We start from the raw sequence: 17,154 nt of genomic DNA on the forward strand, positions 1-17,154 counted from the left end.
AATGAGAGAAAAATTTTTCCCCTCTAGAGAGCAAGCAGTGAATATATTTAAGGTAGCAGAAAAGGAATTGTTGGTTTATAATGGGAACTCATTGAAGTGCTGTTGGAATTCTTGAATGTTACATGACAACTGAGTAGTAGTATTAAAACTATTTTCATGTTTAAATATTCGCTGTCTCCAGCAAAATACAGCACTACACAGTAACTGGAAAACCAGTAGTCTTTTACTCAGGACTCACGGTCTCCTGTATTTGCAAAACTATTTTTAGCAAGAAAGGAAGGTAAGGAAGAACAATTTTTCTCTCTTTTGTGTGAGCTGCACACTTCAAATTAAGACAATAGTCCCACTACATTTCCTCAGATGCATTACCAATAGAAAAAGCATAATACATGCAAAAATACATCACTTATTTCAAACACAGCAATAAGCAGCTCTTCACCAGATCTGGTCTTTATGTATACTTATCACTGTGTTATCCAATGGCTCTAACGAAATAAACAAAGCAGAGGGAAAGAAGGTATGCACATATATAAGCAACCACGTGGTGACTTGCTGTATTATAATTCTTACATTAAAAAGCATATAAAGGAATATTCAATGAACTCCTTTAAAGCACACACTTACTTCTTCATCTGGTCTACATAAAATTTTATAACAGATATATTTTTAAAAAGCATTTTTCCTTTAAATTATTAGTGCAGTTTAACATGAGAGTTTGTTTAGTATAAGCTCTCAATATTTAGACAGTCAAAACCTGACACCCTAAGCTTTTACAATTAAAAGATGGCAATTACCTGATATCCATTAAGATCAGTATAGAATCTATTTTGACTGTTTATGTCAGATGAAATTCTCATTGCAAGTTCACGGTTATATTCTCCTCTAATGTCCACAATATTGGAAACTTCAAGAGACTGTCCTTCCAAACCTACATGAAAAAGACGCATTTAAAATCTCTGAAAGTGATTGCCACATGTATAAGAATGACTGTGCTCCCAGAAGACAGTGATCTAGTTCTTGTTTTCTGTTATATCTAACCAGATATTGGAAGACAGTTCAGTTATGTGACAGATGACAGAGCAGTATTTCTAATTTGGTACAAATTGAACAGACAGTCTGAAAGAGAGCACTGAAGGGGAACAGGAGCAATACATGGCAAGAACCAATGTGGGTTCCAGTACATCAGTAGGAAACAGCATACAACTGCTAAGTGCTGTCTTTAAATAAATATGCTGGAGCAAGACCTGGTCAGTCACTTCTCCCCTTCACTCTTAAGCAGCTGTCACCATTCCCAGACAAGAATGAAGTTACCAGCGTCTTGACAGAACGGTTCAACTGAGCAGGAAACTGTGAGCAGCTGCTTTAACCACAGGAGCAATAATCTTCCTTAAAGACAGTGAATTAAGAATTTTCAACTAATACAGCCACAAGCATGACACAAAATTTTGTTGACAGGGAAAGGATTCATATTTATTAAAAGAAGGATTAGGTGTCTGAAAATTCGGACAAGTTGTTCAGTGAGATTTTTTTTTCTACAGTGCCTTGTACTGAAAATTACATACCTTTAATAATAACCTGCCCTTTTCAAACATTCAAGACACAGTCTGGAGTGGAATCATACCATCATTCAGCATCATCACTTCTACCCTTTCTGTAGTCTAATGGGACTAATGATTGTGAAAAGAATTGCACCAAGCAGAACAGAGATACGTATTTGTTTCATCTATTTCAAAATCTGAATGCCACCTGCAGAAGTACAGCAACTGCTAAATGTTAACATTTACCAATGGCTATTAAACTTCAGTGCTAAATGGAAAACATTTGGTTCAGCTAATTACGTCTATTTTCCCAAACCTAGTCTGGAAAATGTGGATTTATATGCTCCACTTTTGATGCCCCCAGTCATAGATCTTCCAAATATTTAAAGTACTTCTTCCAAATATTTAAAAGCATGAGTACATTGAAGAAGAATACAGTATTTTAGCTTAGAGTTTCATCATTTTTGTACTACATAATTTGAGATAATACAGAAATACAACTATGAAGAAAATAAAGCATATGAAGCTTCTGATAAAAAGATTTAACAAAATCATGCTAAAATCAAAAACAGATGCCAATGGCAGCAGAAGCTAAAAACCACTCAATGGTAACTTACTGAACAGAGTTGTCAACCCAGAGTATCTTCTCCCCAAAATCAAGAGAATTTTAAAGCCAAAAGGGGTAAAAGCTGGTTTTTTCCCCAAAATTGCAGAAGAAGATGTAGGACTTGGAAGTACTGTCCAACAGCTGGGTTAGCCACACAATCAGCCTTGCTGCCCCTTGGCAAGCAGGTAAGTTACAACAGGAGATCAGGTCCTTACTTGAAATCAAAACGCATTTATACACATACACATATTGATTTTTTTCCACATGATTTGTTACTGTACGTATCTAGCATCTAGACTTCAAAATATCTTATTTTAATTGACATAATGCTTTATAAATAACTTCCCTTACAAAGCCAAGGAAATAGACCTCAGCAAAACAATGATGCAAAGCTATCAAATTTTAAACTTTGAGACTGAACACTCAAAGAAATTTAAATAAAAACACACCAAAAAGCAAACAGACAATATATAATATATATTTTGCATCATTTTTCCTTGTCAAAGCTAGAAGCATGGTACAGGACTTACACATGTACACATTACATATGTAATGGTGTAAGTATTGAAACATCATGATGAATTAAAAATTGTCAGAAAAGCCAAAGGAAAAAAGTAGACAGTACACTCACAAGGAAAGATAAACTTAAGTGTTAGGAACTGGCAATTAAGTGATTTTCACTGACAACTCATTTCCTGGTAACTGTGAAAGGGAAGTCAAATACTTCTAGTAGGCATTTAGTAGCGAATTAAACAAAAAGGAGTACTACAGAAAAATCTACTTTACAATAACAGCCTCACCCTAACAACCAAAAAAAGGGCTTTTTAGGGTCTTTCCCTCCCCTTCACTACAATAAATATCCACCAATATAAGTTCCCTCCTTGCTGAGAATTTTAATTTACTGAAACTCACACAGAAATGTAACTTTCTTTCCACATTCTTGGCAACCTGGTACCTCTTGACCTCAAGGTACCTTTTTTCCTCTAAGCTGATTTTACATACTTGTCACTTAAAACCAAGAAACCATAATCTTAAATATGAGTCATGTTTCCTTAGGATCTTCAACAACAAATCATTATGCAAACTCTTGGTTTGTGTTCCTAAGGAGTGTGAGCTAATGTTTGATCCAGCTGGCATTTATCAGCTGGCAACTGAACTCTGATCAGCTTTTGGCATATGTATAAACTCCAGAAACTTTAAACTTCAATGTACACATGTCACAAAAATGAGGCATCCGAATCAATTTTAGTTCTAGAGTGAAATACACTAGAAGTAAAACAAAACAAAAAAAACCCCAGAAATCAAACAGATGATGTCAATACTACTTTTGAAACCTAAAAGAAAGAATGAAAAGCGCAAGGAAGACTTTGAAAGCACTTACAGCTTCCTTTTTTTTTTTTTTTTTTTGAAGTTGTTTAGGAAAAATAATTAAATTTGATAAATAAGACATTAAAAAATATGAAGACAATTTGACTCCTACAGTAAAGTTTCTAATACAAAACATGTAAGTTCCTTCAGCTGAAAACATTAACCAGTGCTTCTTTATTTCAGAATTCCAGTAGATACAAATAATAAATAACTGAAAATGTATGTTCCTAAACCACAGAAAGAGACACTTACGCGTGTTAACTCAAGTTTCCATGGAAAAATAATTGTATAGAATTGCACCATGATTTCCTCCTTCTTTTACATTTTTCAGTGGCCAATTTTATCAAGTTTGGAAGGGTAGAAAATTTCCAAAATGACTGCTTACCAAGAATTTCCTTGGAAATCAGTAGCTGAACAGTAAAGAAATAAAAACCTGAAAGCCTTACTGAAGAAAACAAGGGAAAACTGGTATGATGTTATTTCCTAAGAACCAAAAAGCTGATGTGTGGTGCTGGTGCCTCTCAACAGACACAGCCAATTCTGTCTCAAGCTCTTCCAAGCAGATAAAGGACATACAAAGGAAGGTCATAAACAACTAAAGCCTGGAGTCGTGAAGTAAACTAGACTTCTCTATTAAGGCCATTAATATATATTGTACTTCCATCAATGTGAAACTATGAAAGAAACTATGTTTTTGCCTTACCTTCAAGATATTTCTACTTTTTGTCTGATTTTCAAAGTGTACCACTATTTACAGCATCCAGATGAGTCAGTAAAGTCTGGAGAGGTATCTCTAACAAATCTGTTAAGTACACCAGCTTAATAACTAGCATGATACTCAGAGAGAAATCACAGTGCACTGGAGTCAATACAACTTCAGTCTCATGACCTCTGCACTAGTGCAGACAGAACTGCATTTAAACATTCAAAAGGGAGGTAGGATCTAAACCATAGTGATGTAAAATAACTGTGGAGAGAGACAGAATTTCACAACTCTTACCCTGGACTTTATACAGCCGCATGGTATGTGTCATGTGGTGAAAAAAACAAACAACTTCTGAGAAAATCTTTCCATGAGCAACTCTTATGACAGGTGGGTCTGTAAAAATATAAGGCTACAAAAATAAAACAGAAAGTCAGAGTAAGTATTTTGGAAGTTTTGCCTAAATGTAGTATCAATAAATCAAAGCATTTAATAAATATTAAAATAGCATTTTATTTTTTTAAACCATTCCAGATCTAAAAACCTGAAGATTAAAAAATTACTCCTAATCTGAAATTCAGCAACTTCTCTTCAGAGTCTCACATTTTCTTTAGGTAAAATTAGGTTAAGTCTCATTACATATTTCACAAGTATTTTATGAGGATTAATGGATACAAGGTGTACAGACAAGCACATGAATGCATTGATACTGCATCTGGATTGAGCTCTTTTGCAAGAAAAATTATAACTGCTAACCAGGAATTAAATACTGTAGTGTCATAATTTGTGGCAGGTGGTTTAACTACTTCTGTCAGTGGTACACTGTATAAGGAAAGCCTCCCCTACTCTGCCTTGTGGATCAATTTGCATATCCTTTAGAAAGTAGAAGAGAAAGCTTTTTCTTCATCAGAAACAGCTACTGCCAGTAGGAGGTCTCTGGAATGCAGGGTAAGGCTGGGAATCCTTACAAAAAGCCAACAAGGACAGTGGCTTACTACTCATGGCTCCCACAGAATAGGACAAATTTTGCATATCAACAGTCAAACCAAAGAGATGAAGAAAATTATTTTTCCATGTAGTCACAGCATTTAGAGTCTTGGCTAGGCAAATGACAACTGTTTTTTTAAAACACAGTAGATCCCAAACTAAACTATGTGCACTAGATGGAAATAAATGGATGGCTGCAAAGGTAAAAATGAATTAAATATTGTCAGTGTACAAGCCAAAAATGAAAACACAACACACGCAATTACTTCGATAGGGAAACAACTGTAAATAAAGACTTCACTCAAAAAAACCCCATCACAAATGCTTGAAAACAGGTTATTCAGACGGATGTAGGCAGAAAGCTCTCAGAGGGTTGCTGTCTTACTTCTGTATATAGCACGGCCATAAGGACAGTGCACGGTCTTTCTTGAAGCAATGACACCAAAGATCAAATGTATCTTGAGGAAGAGCAGAGATCAAGCTTACAAACATACAGAAAAAACATACTAGAGAAGAACAAGTACAGGTAAATATCCAACATTCTTTGAAATATAATTGTATGTATATTTAGAGGGAAGATTTCAAGAAGTATTGTATAACAGAAAAAACTGAAAGAGACTTTCAAGGGCTAAAAGCCTACCTTTTCTATTTACATACTTATTCTTAGAGCTTCAGAATACTGCTTAGTAAAAGCTTTGCCAGAGCTCCAAGAGGCAACTCTGCAGTTATCAACTACAGGAATTTTTTATACAGGATTTTGGAAGAAAAATCACATCTACTTACACTTTGATAAGATTGTTTGGTTTAGGGAGACAGGGCTTTTTCCTACTGAAAATCTTATCCAGTTAATCAATAGAAAACCTCAAAAGAGTGTTTTGGACTTCTTGATAGTCTACAAGAAAAAACGATGGAATACTTCCATAGGGTCTCATCTTGTCAATGGGACAGTCAAATGTTATCTATTACGCAAAACCCGTTTGCTAGGTGAGAAATACAGCAGAAATATGGTATTCAGGGGGCACATAAGCCCAATGAACTAATATGCTGAGATAAAAGAAATTTGAAGACCAGATCTCAGGTTAGAACCTCTTATTTCCATGAAAAACTGACAATATCCGTAACTGTAGACTGAATTCTCCCCTTCTGGCAGAAGAGATTCTTATTTGCTTTTCTATCACACATAGGTAGAGAAGACAAACTCATTTAACCTGTAACTACATGGCTTCTAGAAGTTAAAAATCCCACAGGGGAACTGGATGACCGACCAAATGGTGGAATAATCAAACCCTTCAAAATCCTCCCTGCAGCGTACAGCAACATGAAGGTACTCAAGCTAGCAAAGACAGACTGAAACAGCACCTAAAGGAACTCTCAGAAAATGAACTGAGAAACCTGAGGCCATCAGGACAAGCAAATTACCTGTGAACCAGGAGAACGTTACTTGCACAGACAGCAGACTCCCAAATATATTCTGTTATCAAAATAACACAGAGCTTCTGGTCTGCTGTAGTTTATAAGTATTTCCTGCTGGGCTCTCACTGGAGCTAGCCAGCAAAATGGAGAGATGCTGGATGAGTAACACAGGAAGGTAAAAAGCTGTGCACTTATTAGAAAAAAATTACCTGAAGTAATTTCAAAAACCAAAAATTAAAAAAAAAAACCAAAAAAAACCCACCAAAAAACGAACCCAAACACTTGGAAGAACTCTTTTCCATTGTGTTTTTTAGTACAAAATCCGAGTGCGATATTGACAACAGTTATCAAAATACACAGAAAGCTGACATGAGATGGATATATCTGCTCTCAGATTCTGGGATATTGCCACAAACATTAAGTTCACACACCTGAGCCTCCAGGCTGCACATGTAGCCAAATCAGCTCTTCTTCTGAAGATAAAGGCAACCACACAGACTGTTCTGAATGAAACACAAGTATGAGCTGATGAAAAAGGAACTTTTATTTTGCAGATATTGCCTGAAACTAATCAATTTTTTAAAAATAGTAATTGGTGATTTTGCTAGCACATGCATTGAGTTTGCAAGCCTCCAATTCAGACACAGTGCTAGGAAAGGCACAAAAGAGGAAGGTGGCTTACAAAGGCAGATGCTATAATGTAATCTCGGAGATCAGACAAGTTCTTTCTGATAGAAAGAGTGGCAATATGATGTATACTCAAGTTCTCAGGGATGACTGATATTCCCTGATTGTTGAGCAAGCAAGAAAAATGAAGTAAAATTATGGTAGTGATAGAACAGGGAAGCCTTCTAATTGATTTAGTGCTTAGAAAAGCACACTAATCCTAGAAAGTGATTTGTTGATAGTTACCAGGAGAAATACCAAGAGCTCAGAATGTATAAAGAGATAATTGCCCAGGTTTGCCACAGCAAAAATTTCAATCAACCAGGCTTTTAAACAGGAAAACATCTTTATGCATTGAACTTGCAATTGTTCTAGTATCATTGTAAAGATCCTTGGTGAGATGCACAGGTTTGTGAAATGATCCTGGTCCTGTATCTGAACTACAAAAGTACTTTTGATGTGAAAGTCTAAGGCAATGTGGAAATAACAAACAATGATAGAGATATTTGCAAAACTGATTTGACAAAGTCCTGGTCTCAATTCAGTATTAAGTCTGCTTTGAAAACAAGCATGGACTAAAGGACCTTCGAGCATGAAGTAATCTGTGATTATTCACACCTTGAATTGGAATAAAAATATGCTGGTCTCATATCCAATGGTTAAGCTGAAGACTCCACTTTCTAAAGAGTTAAAATAAATAGCTGCTGTAATATTTGTTCCACTCAAACCACTGGATTGAATTCCATTGTACAAGATCCAACAGCCTGCTGAGGCAGTTTTTGTTGAGCCTGGAAATCAGTATTTTTCAGAAACAGGACAACAGAGGGTCAAAGGGTTCAGAAATCATCTTTCTGTACTCATATTCAAGAGAAGTAAGACAATCTTCCTTTGGAAAGAAAGTGGGCAAGAAGGTTGGAGAGAAGCTAGTGAGGAATTTTAAGGGAGAATACTTGGAGCAAAATAATACCTCATGGATCCCTAGGGTATATTAAAATACTTAACATCAAAACAGGTGCCAAAGGATGGACATAACTGGAGATATACCTTCACCAAAATATTTACTGGCTTGTACAGAAGATGGCATGGCATACTGCAGCCTGGAGGCATGAAGAATGGGCAATAAGCTTCTTCCCTTGTAGACAAGTAAAGCACTCCTAACCATTTTAGTGTGGCCAGAAAACTTCTGGTAGTGCAGCACACTGTTGGTCTGGATGCCAAAAAACTACGCCCAGGGGAAAGTTTTCAACCACAGATTAAATGCTCTGGATAGGTCTGAGATTTAAAAAAAAGACCTCAAGACAAAGCCTACAGGAAAAGGTGTTTTTCAATAGCAGATTGCCTCTTATTTGAGTTTAGACTGAATTAATATCATGTATTTTAGCTGTAGCACTAGAGATCCTGCAAGGGAAAAAAAAAAATCTGTTTTCTTACACATTCTGTTAGTATATGAGTACCTAGGGGAACTAGGAACATACACAGAATCACAGAACCAGCTCCCTGAGGGAGAATCAAAATTTCCTAGTCTGGGTGTACCAAAAACCATCACTTTGATAGTGAAAAAAATTATTTGTAAAACAAAAATCAACTACTCACATTGATCCCACAAACACTTAGCATCTGATGCTTTGGAAAAAACTGCTTTGCTCTATTCCCTATTGATAACCAAGCAGGGCTAGTAAGAAGTCATCACATATTGACTTGAATACACAAAAGAAAATACAGACATTTAACTGTTTCAAAGTTTATTGAATACTGTGGGTTTTTTCCCCCAGATCTACAAAAATACGAGTTGGCCATCATTCACAAAAATCACAGGAGATAAAAAACATGTTTTCTCTTCATGAACAGGACACTTTTGTTTATATTTGTTGCAAGGCCCAAGGAAACCCTTTCCTTCCAAATTTTGGTAATGCTGTCAGTCAGTTACACTGCACTGCCATTTAAAAAAGTTAAGATGCTGCCTTTTCCCTGGTGCCTTGCTTTTTCCTCTGACTTTGCAGAAAATACAAAGGCATGGTAGGAGGACTGTCCTATCTCTCTAGACCTGCAGGACGGAGGACCTGCTCTGCACCTCTGTTCTGGACTTTGCACTGTTGTAGTTTAGCCCTGTGGCCAGACAGATGATTAAATCAGACGAAGAAAAATAATTTCTGAGTATTTCAGAACTGAAAATAAAGTAACCGAAAAATTTATCAGATGACAAAATTAATCAATTAACAAGGGCAAAGAAAACATATAACTCTACTGCTACCAAAGGAAAATAGTCCAACATAAAAAGCAATTATTCTTTGCAAATTTTGCTGTAATACATAGGGTACGGGAGGTAAGGAAAAAACCAAAACAACAAAACACCTAGCCAGAAATCAAGAAAACTGCCTGCCATTTCTCCTATTGCCAATTCACACAAGGATTTAGAAAGTTAGTCAATCCACATCACACTAAGAACCCTGAACAGATGGCATTTCTTTTAAGACAGAAAACGTTAGTTCAAATTGCTTTAGAAACTACTATAGAATTACATTGTTATTCCCAGTGGGACAACTTAATTAGTGTTATTAAAATGCAAGCCAAATGAGCCTTATGGTGAAGCATAATATTAATGAAGCAGAACTTTCAGAAGTATCACAATTTCATTTTTATTGTATAAAACATTACAAAAATTGAACACCACCCTTTTAATCTTAACTTAAAATGTAGTTTAATTTCATTTTTCTTTTCTAAGCGTGCTTGCAGACATGTGACAGACTTTTTCTGTTTAAGCCATATCATTTTGCTACCTCAAATAATCCAGATTATTTTAATAAACCAAATAACTTAAAGGTGTAGTTAAAATTACATAACTGCTGGATTTAGTGATTATTTTTATAAGCAAAAGATGAATCAGAATATAAAATGAAATTAGTTAAAGTGTGACCACGCAGTTAATGAAAGGTAAAATTTAAAAACTGTAAGTGATATTGTTCCAGTATTCACAGATAAAAGCACAATAAAGTATATGAAATGACATATAAAATGAAGAGTAAGGGAACCATGATGAACATATCTGAAATAAACAATTATGGGACTAAATATACTAAATAGTTTAAAACTGTCAACTCACAGACCTCAAAAGGTATGCTACTAGGAAAGACTGCTAAAAGAAAAGAAAACTCTTCTGTCCCTTCCAGACTGATTTACACACATAAGGGGGGGGGGGGGGGGGGGGGGGGGAGGGGGGGAGGAGGGAGAAAAAAAGAAAAAGAAAAGAAGAAGAAAGCCAAACACCCCTCCCTCTTGCCAAAAATTAGAATGATTACTCTTGCATATTTCCTAAAATGGTAAGCATAGAACTCATATTTGCATGCAACTTAGGTTTTCACAAGAGAAATTCAGAAGAAATATGCTGCCAACTAGCTAGCTTCATAAATGTTCATTATTTTATCTTTTGCCTTCTGAAATATCACCCTTCTGGTTCCAAAAGGGGTATGGTAGGCTCCGTATGGTAATTAAGTCACTGCAAGAATGCTGCCATTTCCCAATTTCCAATCTGAAAACTAATAGGAGTATGCTGTTGCTCTCCAGTAATTACACAGCTAAAAATACAGATAACCCTAGAGAACTAAATCAGAACAGTTCCTTGCTACTCTGTCTTTATATTCACCAATTGGGACTCAGTATCTTAATTACTATAATAAACTAAATACTCTAATATCAGCTTAAAAAGTAGCTCTGAACCAGAAGCAACTCATTCACAATTTAAAAAATATATTAAAAACCAGAAAAGTGAAGAAGTAGAAATTAATCAGTATGTCCTACACATTTTCACCATAGAAAGTGAAAATGAACTTATTTAATTGATAATGAATGGTCACATCTCACTGGATTTCTTGCAAGGATGACATCTTAAGTTTTTTTTGGAATCATAAACATTCTCTAGATTTTCACATTTTCAAATTTCTATCGTGTTTTTACTCTGATGTAGGATTAGGAAGTATGAACTTCTGCCAATAATTTCAGTAATTGATGTCATTATGTCTAGCTACACAGCTTTTATTTCAATTTTGGGGACAACTAGCTCTTCCAATCTGTATTTGCCAAACACTTCAAGTTACTTCAAGATTAGAATCTCTTTGCAAACAGAAGGTTTACCTTGGCATCTCCATCTGGTAAGAAGAGATAAGCTCCACTTTTATCTCGGTTACTGGTAGTTCCATACCAAGCAAACTCCACCTTCATTTGATGGTTTTTACCATCTTCTTTGGTATTTATTTTCTAAAAGGACAGAGATTCATGTTAGGTTTCCATAAAGAAGCACAAAAGTTCTCAAAAAAGTAAAACATAGTGTTTTGACATAAAATATAACATACCTCCAGTAATCCAGACATTCCAGAAAACCACAGTTTCATGTATGCGTTTTCTAAGATTATATTATCCACAGAATTCTGCATCTCTTTTATCTTGAAAACTCTGTCTGGCTTCTCCTGTCTGCTATTTCTTACATATATGTTATAGTCAGCTAAAACTGCTTCTGAACTCTCATCCTCCAAAAGCTGGTAAACTCCAATCCCAAGAGGTGGTAGATGTGCCACAAAAGAGATCTGTTGGGAGCAAATGAGTAGTCATTACTAAAAATAGCGAAATATCAACTTTTTATACTGAATTTATGTTCAGAGTAACTCCCTTTGCTTGAATAATTTTAGGATGGCTGAGTGTTCCTTTAGTCCAGAAATAAATACAAAGAATTATCAAACAAAAATATCTGCATCAGTAATTTGCTTAGCATCAAGATTACCACTACATTAATGCAATAATAATTTTGAATCTTGTTAAGAATGTTAGCTGTGGTATGCAGTTCTGATATATCTGCTTTTCATTGAAGATGCATGTGTACTGGATCAAGTGCACACAGACTCTACTTATCACTTCTGTTTGAAATTTAAATTCAAAAATGTATGAATTTAAATAACTAAGTATAAAGCAAGTGTCTCATTTTTAGTCTCTGGTTTTTTTAGGATCTATAATCTGCACAGAAGAGTAGTATGCAAGGTACATCTCCAAAGCAATTTGTTTAGGATTTGAGGTCCAGATAAGTCATTTCATTTCCTCTTCTTCAGGCAATAAATATACTAATTATTGTGCTGATTTGGGCTGGAATAAACTTAAATTTCTTCATAGTAGCACATATGGTGCTTGGTTTCAGTACTAACCACATTGATAACACAGGGATGTTTCAGCTACAGCTGAGCAGGGCTTATGCAGCATCAGGGCCCTTTCTGTTGCTGCACCAGGGATGAGGCCGGGGGTGCACAAGGAGCTGGGAGGGGACACAGCCAGGACAGCTGACCCTAACTGACAAAAGGGATATTCCAAAGCATGGGACATCATGCTCAGCAATAAAAACTGTGAGAATAAAAAGGAAGAGGGCATGTTTGGAGTGATGGGGTTTGTCTTTCCAAGTCACTGTCCCATGCGATGGAGCCACACTCTGATGGGGATGACGGAGCACCTGCCCAACCTTGGGACACAGTGAATGAATTCCTTGTTTTGCTCTTCTTGTGTGCACAGCTTCAGCTTCACCCATGAGCTTTCTCACCATTACCCATCCAACTTTTTCCTCCACCCCACTGAGTCAGTGAACAAGCAGGTGTGTGGGGTTGAGCTGCTTAACAGGGTTTACCCACAATAATTATCCCTTTGGAACACAACTGAGAGACAGTTATTGAATTCTCTTCACAGAAATATTATCCTGAATGAAGTTCCTACATCAAAAGGAATCAAAACATAAGCCTGAAAGCAATACAATATTACTATTGCAATAATACACTATTACTATATCATTAAAAATTTAACAAAATAAGTTTCTGATCATTGAGGACAATCTTCTATAATGATGTACAACTCAAAAATTCTCAGCAGTTTTGTTTCAAACAAAACCAGGAGGTGACCTTTAAGATACCTGTCCAGCTCGAGTATTTGGAAGGGAAGAAAACATCTGAATGTAAATGCTTAAGTCATTGCACTTACAAGACCTTCCAGCTGGAGTGCTTGAGAACACACAGGCTTGTGTGACTGTGTGACTCTGTGTACAGACTAGCACTTGGAAGGAAGAAGCAGCTTGAGAAAGTTAGGGAAAAAGACACACATCTAGTACTTTCCAGTCATGCAGCTGAAACAGATCCTTTAAATGTCATAAATGATATCACAAAAGTTTATCAGTTTAAGAAATATTAATGCTAAACACAAGTATGTTGATTTTTAAGGGGTTTTTGTTTGTTTTTTTTTTTTTTACTTAAAATGACTGAATTAACAGTACTGTATACAGAGAATACAACATATAAAATATGCTTTCCATTTTCTTCAACTATGAAGCTACAGTATCTGTCAAAAAACACATTTTAATGTTTTTTATTTAAAGTAGGGTACCTGATAAGCTTCATGTGATACTGTAGTTGCTCCATCCCAAACAGCACTGATTTGGACAGTAACAGGTTTTCCCAAAGGAGACAATAATTTAACTCTGGCTGAATTCACATTGACTGAAACCACTGAAAATCGCTCTTGTTCCGTAGGATTATATATCAAAAGGTATCTGAAAAAAATATATTTATTAAATTATCTTTTAGCAACCAAGCTTTCTCCTTCAGGTTAATGTTACTGCACATAAATTTTACATACAGAGGATTAAAACTACGTTAGAACAACAGGAACATACCACAACAAATAGATATACAAAACATAACCAAAAAACAATGGATATTTAACATCAGTTGTTTGCAGATCGTTGTTTCTTAATGCTATTATTTCTCCAAGAAATTTTGAAAATTCCTTACAAAATATACAACTATTTCCCATCATCCCTGCTACAGAATTACTATTAACAATTGCAAGCAGAGTCAAGATACTTAAGGGAATTTTAAATGTATTTTTCAGGTTGAACTATTAAATTCTCATCCAAATTTGGTTTGTTTTTTTTTTTAAACATAGCTTAGAAAAAATGAATTAACAAAACTGGCTGTATATATATATATGAATTATATATATATATATATATATATGAATTATAGATGTTCACTAAAGGAGCTAGTTTCTCTCTCCTATAAGGGAAAGTACAAAATTATTTAAATTATAATTTACCAACATTTACTATGGCAACTGTTTGCATATCTTCTTAATAGGTACATATGGAATAACTATTTTTTTACATAGTCTTATGCCTTTTCTTCCATTTGAAAACAGATTATGCTATTAACTAAAAGAATCAGCCCTGAGCTGAACAGATTGACTTTATTAGCCTATATATTTTTTTATTATTACAGGTTCATGTATTGTAAGGTATAGAAAAACAAAATTATACTAGAACATCTCTGGCTTGTGCATCTGTAGGACAATCATTGTACTTCATGTCTTTTCACTGACAAGCTAAAAGAATGCAGTATTTACAACTGTTCCCTGAAGTTTCCCTCTGTTCGTGTCATCCTTTTAAAAAAGTCTTTTACACCAAAAATTGCTCTTGCCAAAATTTCTGATATCTTCTTAACTATATACAGCAGAACCAATACTCTATCTCCAACCTCCTTAACCCTCCCCACTGTAAAACAGTTTACTTCCTCATGGGATCCGATTTTTCATCAATTTCCATGAGATCCATTTCTTATCAAATCACTCCTTCCGCATTTCTGCTAAGTAGGTTCTCCTTGTTCTCTGCCCTGTGTTTTCTATGCAGATTCTTCAGGGGGTTGTTCATGGTTTTATTTCTTTCGCTTTCACATCTTAAACCTCAAATTCAATTACTCCTTTCACAGATCAAACCATTTCACCTAGAATTGTCTCTGTCCACCCAATCTACAAATCTCATTCGGAATCCTAAGCAGGCCATCATTTCCCCCCTATCTTTTTTCTGGCTTCCTTTTTTTGCCTGCATCAAACTTGGCTAGTAAACTTCCCAGCACTTCACTGCTACCCTAATACTTCACAATCAGCAGGAAATAAAAGGTCAACTCCAATTTCTCATTAGTTGAATAAACAAAATCAGAGGTTTTATTAGCTTTTTATATCAAGAACCTTTGGATTACTTGCCATATATCAAATGAGCTTTCCATAAAAATTATTTTCCTTTTAACTCTTTAAATTCCTGTGAAGTACTGTTTGAATCATGACTTCTAAGCATACCAATAATTTTCAATGTGTATTTGTGATCACAACCAAAAATGCTTTGGGATACTCTCTTTTGCCCTATTTCATGCTGAAGACTCCTAGATTGCTAGACAGTATAATAGTCAACCATATTCTGGGTCAGCTTTCAGAGTCTTTAAGAACTTGTGAAAGAATTTCTGAGAACCTCCCCTAGACTTGGGTAGGGCATTTTATACTTCTGCTTATATGGAGCTGTCTTCTTTCAGGGTAAGACTTAATTTAAATGTTTTGGTTAACCTTTTGGTTTAATGTTTTGGTGTTTTTGATGCTTTGTTGTTTTTTTTTTTTAAATAACATTAGTGGAAACAAAACCTAGCTAAACCAACCCTGCTCTCAGTCTCGACCCATTACAAATCAGGAAGAATAAAGAAATTATATTAAATAAACTTTTTTTAAGAACTCCTCATGTACTGTGATAACAGTGTTAAGAACTCTGTCAGAAACAATATGGATTAACAGATAATTGAACACCAAAGTTCAAAATAAATACTCATTCTCATCAATCAACAGAACACCATGTCTTTTTGGGTTTTTTTCTTTTTATACAATTGAATTCCTCAATTCTTATGCCTCCAAGTAAAAGGAGACATTATGCATATAATAATTTTTCAGTAATGCTACACTCCCTCATTAAATTTAAATTACCTGCCAAGCAAAGAACATATTAGTACAAAAAATATTTCCAGGAACTTTGTTCACCTTTCCATAGATACAAACATATTTCACAGCTTTAATTAGTCTCATGACAAATTTACCTATAACAAAAGACCTTAGGAACTGCCATATTATTATTATACTTCATCAGGCTACTTTTTTAAAATTTGTATTTGGATTAAACAAATCTCTTGTTGTACCAAAATATATAAATTTTTTAACTTCTCAAATCAAAGTATTTTTAGTTCATTATGTGTGTGTAGAGTAGTAAGATAGTCAGAGGAATCTAGCAATGATAGGGCACATTTTCAGCACTACAAATGCAGGAATTTTGACTAGATACTAACATTTTGTTTTGACATATTATTTCATGAAGATTGTAGTATTTATACAAAGTAAGATGTAATTCTTGTGCATATACAAAAGCACTGACTAATGAAATTAAATCACATTACTTCTGAAGTGCCATTCAACTCCCACCCTTAAATAACATCCCACCGTAAAAATTGTAGATTTTATTTGAAAAAAAGAGCTTCACCTCATTTAAGCTGTATCACTGCAAAGAATGCCATGCAAAAAGTTAAGTACAATTGCTGAATGCACTGTGCTTGCATTACAAAGAGTAGCAATGTGATAATACTGAAAGGTTTTCTATTCCTTATTTTAAGGCAAAAACATGAACATTACAATCTTTCAGAAGCAGCAAGCAAATATTTTCTTTTCATTATTCAGGTCACTGGTCTTTGGCAACAACACCAAGAAAACTATTAAAGTTTACATCTTTCATCCAGTTAAAGAGTGAAGGGTTTTAATGCTTGTTGGTAAAATTCATATGAAAAATTTTATCTGTAATATTTTACTTTAGAGGCACCATTATGGCCAAGAGTCAGCCATAATTTCTTTCATTTATTCAAGAAAACTAAGAATCCTAAAACTATGTTAATATAAACTGTATTGATACAAAAACCACTCACAGGGAGACCACGTATTTTACCTCTGCACTGGAGCAGGAGTTAACTGCTCTCAGCCCATCAAAAAATGAGAAA

The 17,154-nt window shown here is 35.0% G+C and overlaps 1 protein-coding gene across 1 annotated transcript in view; it reads right to left on the reverse strand.

The window, feature by feature from the left end:
* Window positions 1–17,154, reverse strand: part of MAN2A1 (mannosidase alpha class 2A member 1) — a 112,133-nt gene that overhangs the window by 25,676 nt on the left and 69,303 nt on the right. Inside the window, exons 13-17 of the mRNA XM_069002580.1 lie at window positions 13,685–13,850; window positions 11,629–11,859; window positions 11,411–11,533; window positions 4,514–4,628; window positions 795–928 (exon numbers count right to left, since the gene is read on the reverse strand). Of these exons, the coding sequence (XP_068858681.1) occupies window positions 795–928; window positions 4,514–4,628; window positions 11,411–11,533; window positions 11,629–11,859; window positions 13,685–13,850 (769 nt within the window). The remainder of the gene's footprint in view (window positions 1–794; window positions 929–4,513; window positions 4,629–11,410; window positions 11,534–11,628; window positions 11,860–13,684; window positions 13,851–17,154) is intronic.

The sequence above is a fragment of the Aphelocoma coerulescens genome, assembly GCF_041296385.1.
Source record: "Aphelocoma coerulescens isolate FSJ_1873_10779 chromosome Z unlocalized genomic scaffold, UR_Acoe_1.0 ChrZ_unloc_scaf_1, whole genome shotgun sequence".
NCBI lineage: Eukaryota > Metazoa > Chordata > Aves > Passeriformes > Corvidae > Aphelocoma > Aphelocoma coerulescens.